At 35.3% G+C, this 5026-nt stretch overlaps 1 protein-coding gene across 1 annotated transcript; it reads right to left on the bottom strand.

The window, feature by feature from the left end:
• Positions 1-435: 435 nt before the first annotated feature.
• Positions 436-1371, bottom strand: LOC150052671 (olfactory receptor 5M3-like). The gene has a single exon (XM_090348762.1). The coding sequence runs from the start codon at positions 1369-1371 to the stop codon at positions 436-438; it is 936 nt and encodes a 311-aa protein (XP_090204888.1).
• Between the last annotated feature and the right edge of the window lie 3655 nt (positions 1372-5026).

Genomic DNA, 5026 nt, shown 5'->3' with positions numbered 1-5026 from the left:
GATATATTTGTATTTGGTTATTTGAAATTGGATAGGGAACAGGGGAAAACAAGATGAAGGGTGGAAATGAGGGGGAGGGAAATGAGGACCAAGACATGTGAAAGGGTATCAATGTATGAGAATTAATGCATCATCTATCTGGCAAATATCATGTAACCCTTCTATTAATTACAATAGAAATATATGAAAAAAGACAAAAATCTATTCATATCACTGTCCATGAGTTTAAACAGTTTTTTTAAATATATATTTCATGGCCCAAAGTTTCCTGTTTATAACACGCTCTCCTGATCTCTCCACTATTATTTCCATGTCATCGGTAAATAAATTTATCTATTCTACAATGAACTCCCTCAGAATGACCGGAAAGACAGCATCTGCTTTGCGAATACCCTCACTACACCATGGGGTGGAGTCAAGCACTATATGAAGTGTCTACTTTGTAAAAACTGCTCTGTGGATGGCTTTGGTCACGGCTTCTTTCACATCCTTGTTCCTGAGACTATAGATCACGGGGTTCAGCATGGGAATGACCGTGGTGTAGAACACAGCCACCACCTTCCCCTGCTCCACCGACTCCTCCGTGGGTGTCCGCAGGTACATGAAGAAAAGGGTTCCATAAAATAGGGTGACCGCTGTCAGGTGGGCCCCACAGGTGGAAAAGGCCTTCTTTCTGCCTTCTGCAGAACGCATCCTGAGGATGGCCATAAGAATGAATAGGTAGGAGATGAGAATGACCAAGAGAGAATAGGAAAAGTTCAGTCCAGCTAAGGTGCGCATGGTGTATTCTTTAACGAAGGTCCCGGCACAGGCCATTTTGATGAGTGCTGGGTCCGCACAGTAGAAGTGGTTGATCTCCAGGTCCCCACAGAAGTACAGCCCGTGAGTCCACAGAGTTGAAATGAGACTGATGAAGAACCCATACACATAAGGGAAAGAGATCAGCCGGAGGCAGACGGCCCTGGACATTCTGCTGCCATAAAGCAGTGGGTGGCCAATCGCCACATAGCGGTCCACGGCCATCACAGCCAGGACGAAGACTTCCACGTGGACGAACGCAATGAAGAGAAAGCACTGCACCATGCAGCCGTTGTAAGAAATGGTTTTGGTCTTGGACACCAAGTTCTCCAGCATCTTTGGGGTGACATTGGACGAGAACCACACGTCTGCGAAAGACAGGTGGCTAAGGAAAAAGTACATGGGGCTTCTGTTCAGCTGAGGGCTAATGCGAATCAACAGGATCATGCCAAGGTTGCCGACCAAAGTGACAACATAGACCAGGAGGAAAACCACAAAGAAAAGGAGTTGCAGTTCAGGACGAGTGGTTAATCCTAGAAGAATAAATTCCGTTACGTCAGTAAAATTGAGCATTTTCTTACATCTGATCCACAGACAGAAGCATTTTATCTAGTGAAATAAATACAAGTTGGTTAAGGACACAGACAAAATTACAGCCATTAGTTGTTAATATATTTCCCTATTCCATTGGGTTTCTGTGCATCCACTTCTTTTTTTCTTTTTCTTCTTATGCATTTATTACTTAGAAGTATTGATTTCCCTTATACATGCAAATATTCATACATTACAATGGACTGCAGAAATGGTTAATTTATTATTTTATCTGTCTGGAAAGGAAGATTTCAGAAAGCAAACATATATTGTTATTGTCTTACGGGAAGAGAAAGATGATTTATCAGCGGTCCCTATTTCTGAGCTGTGTATATCCATTAATTTACCAAACTTGTAGAGGTTGGCAATCTTTCCACACACTTGAAGAACATCTGTTTTTTAAACCAGTCTAAGGGACACATCCATTTAGTTTTCTTGAGCTGTTTAGTGTATAAATGACAATTAAATTGTGCCTGTAGCTTAATACAAATTCATTAATCATACCAGTAAAAAAGTGAACATTTTCTAACACATAATTTTATTTAAAAACAAATCCAATCAGAATAAATCTAGGCATCACCTCCTCTTAAAATCTGCACTTACTTTGACCAGGAAGAAGTAACACGTCAATGACAATCTTTTACTTTCTCTGTCTTTACTCAAACTTTGGTTGAGAATATATTAACAAAGTACTTAATAAAGGCCAGTATTATCCACTTATAAATGTTTAAGCTCAAATAAAAGGGATTTCTAAAATGTATTAATGTTAAAAAAAGAAACTTAAAGGGTTTGGCTTTCTTTTGACTTTTGGCTATTTCAGGTATCTTTTAGTCTAGACTCAGTGCCTTCTAGCACATCTTAATACTATAATTATTTTGAGCCAATTCACAAATAATGTTATTTTTATGTCCCATTTATTCATGGATCTCTGAATACTCTGTGAAATTATCTATGTGCAAGGTAGGAAATTATCATTTTGATCATGTCTTCTCTATGTCAGGTAATTAAAAAGCATGGCTATTAGTTACAAGTCTTGAACTACTCTAAGTTTGTTACCACTGACTATTACTGTTATATTTTTGTGCAATTGTTTCTTCATGGGTAAACAAAGTTAATAGAATAATGTGCTGAATATAGTTAGTCATTGACTGAGTTTCATGTTATTGTTGCAAAGAGAGGACTCAGACTAAAATCCTTAATGCTTTTAGTCCTGACTCTATTGTTAATATATCTTTTAATCTGGGAAACAATTTGAATCAAGTGGCTTCTACTGCTAATACTTTATTAAAGAGATCTATTAATAGAACTCAAATTGTATTTGTCATATTCCTTATTGAGACAAAGAGAAATACTTTCCATTTTGTAATTTTAATTATAAAGAGTTTTTATTTTATCACAGAGAGAACAAAAAGAAGCTATAAGACATATTTTATATTCTCAAATTTTCATTAATAAAGCTTCAATTCCTACATTATACTAGTTCCTAAGGTGTCCAAAACTAGCTACAAAAGAAATCATGCAAATTATAATGACTAAGAGTACCAGGTATAGAGAAATGTTATGATTTTCCTTTAAAGGATAACTACAAGCATAAAATTCCCAGAATGATAAAGAGAAAAGGTTTAATGTAAATTCTAGATTGTTCTTTAAATTGCATATGATTTTTGAAAAAATGGAAATTTGTTTAGTAAACTCATTTAGAAAACGATCTCTAACAATTAGTGCTTAACATTCTGAAGAACTTTGTAGTACTTTATTTCAAGGTGTCATTCAGAAGAGAGGCATTATAATTTGTTGTCCCCTGGTTATTCTCATATTGTTAAAGTATCTTACTTTGTTATCTGGTATATTGCGTATATGTTTATTTGTTTATTTGAAATAGGAAAGTGAAGGGGAAAACAAGATGAGGGGAGGGAATGGGTGAGGGAAATGGGGGCAAAAACATGAGAAGGGGCATCAATGTATGTCAAGTAATGCACCTTTTATCTGGTGAATATAACTGTAACCCTTCCATTAATTACAATAAAAAAGAAAAATAAGTTGATATGCTGAAAATATGCTGCATTCACATAATAAATTGGTATGCAAACACACATATATTACATCTCCTATCTACTAACAACTGAAACACATTTATATATTTATTCACACAATGTTTATACAGAAATAATTCAAAACATTATCAATAAATAGGAGCCTTAGTAGCCATCATAGAATGATAAAAAATATTTAAAGAATAACTTAAGATATTCAGAAGCACACTTGTTTGGAATGTAGATAATATCCTAAATATTCTCTCACCTGAAAACCTGGCAAAATAAATTTACATTGGATCTATTTTTTAAAAAGTATTAAATATTTATCTATAAAGATTTATAAATTCACTTTCTTGTAAGTTTAATAGCTGACAATATCATTATCTAATTTACTATTCATTATTCAGCTCTCAAGATTGTTACCTGTTCTGGGGGAAAAAAGGTGATCATTTGAAGGTTAAATAAGATGTCATAGAAAACTACAAGTGCAAAAAACACCTAGGGAGTAGTAAGTATTATTTGCTGGTATTGATTTTTCCCCATTTCTCAATCTCCCTTACTATAAGGCTCTCACAGCTCTGTCTGTTAATAGGAAATTGCTACTGCCAAACCAAATCACTTACGAAAACATAGTTACTAGCTAACTCCCTAATAACTTAAGGTAAAAATAATTTATCCTTTGTTGGGGTAAATGTATCTATTATTTTGTTTTTCATTTAAATCTTCCCCTCTCAGAAAATAACCTCTCCATTTCTTCATCTATACACACTAATGCCTATTGTTTTAAATCTTTTCATCCTTCAGTAATGACATGACCTTTCTACTCATCACCTGTCATTTCCTAGGATTTTCCCCACCTCAGTTTCCTTGGGAAATCTTCCAATACTCATGAGTGGAAATTACATGCTTGGAAGTAAAGATTTGAAGCAGCAGCAGCTATTTTTTTCCTTACTTAGGAAAATACCAGTGAGTAGAATAGAACAAGACAATGCTTTGTTTTAATCTCTAACAAAACATCATTTGACTGAATTCATGGGAAACTGAGAATATAAAGCCTGTTCTACATACAGTTGAATGTATGCAGGGTGAATAACAGATACACAGTCTAAGAATCAAAAAACCCATGTTTTTTAGCAATGCAGATTAGGTGGCAAATTGTCAAGAGCTCATTATTTAACTGACACTTCTTAGTGATTATTTTCTTTTTTTGCCAGTTGTGGGCTTGAACTCAGGGCCTCAACACTGTCCTTGGACTTTCTCAAGGTTAGAGCTCTACCACTTGAGCCTCAGCACCATTTCTGGCTTTTTTCTATATATGTGGTACCGAGGAATTGAACCTGGGTCTTCATGCATGCTAGGCAAGCACTCTACCACTAGGCCAAACTCCCGGCCCCAGTAGTGATTATTTTCACAGTCCTGTTATGTCACAGGGCACAAAAAGATACCTGTTGAATATAATGTTCTCAGCCATCTACAGGCTGAACACAGGGCACTTAACATACAGTAGAAAATAAAAGATAACAGGAACCTGATACTTTCTAGGGAGAATAGGATAAATTAATTTATGATACCAAAATTAATTCTTTGAAAATATATTATTG

Source organism: Megascapheus bottae, chromosome 16 (genome assembly GCF_031878675.1).
Source record: "Megascapheus bottae isolate mThoBot1 chromosome 16, mThoBot2.hap1, whole genome shotgun sequence".
Lineage (NCBI taxonomy): Eukaryota > Metazoa > Chordata > Mammalia > Rodentia > Geomyidae > Megascapheus > Megascapheus bottae.
The sequence above is the reverse complement of the archived record's forward strand: the minus strand, read 5'-3'. Positions and strand labels throughout refer to the sequence as shown.

Coding starts and splice junctions, on each gene's coding strand:
- LOC150052671 (XM_090348762.1), bottom strand. CDS start 1,371: ATGCTCAATTTTACTGACGTAACGGAATTTATTCTTCTAGGATTAACC.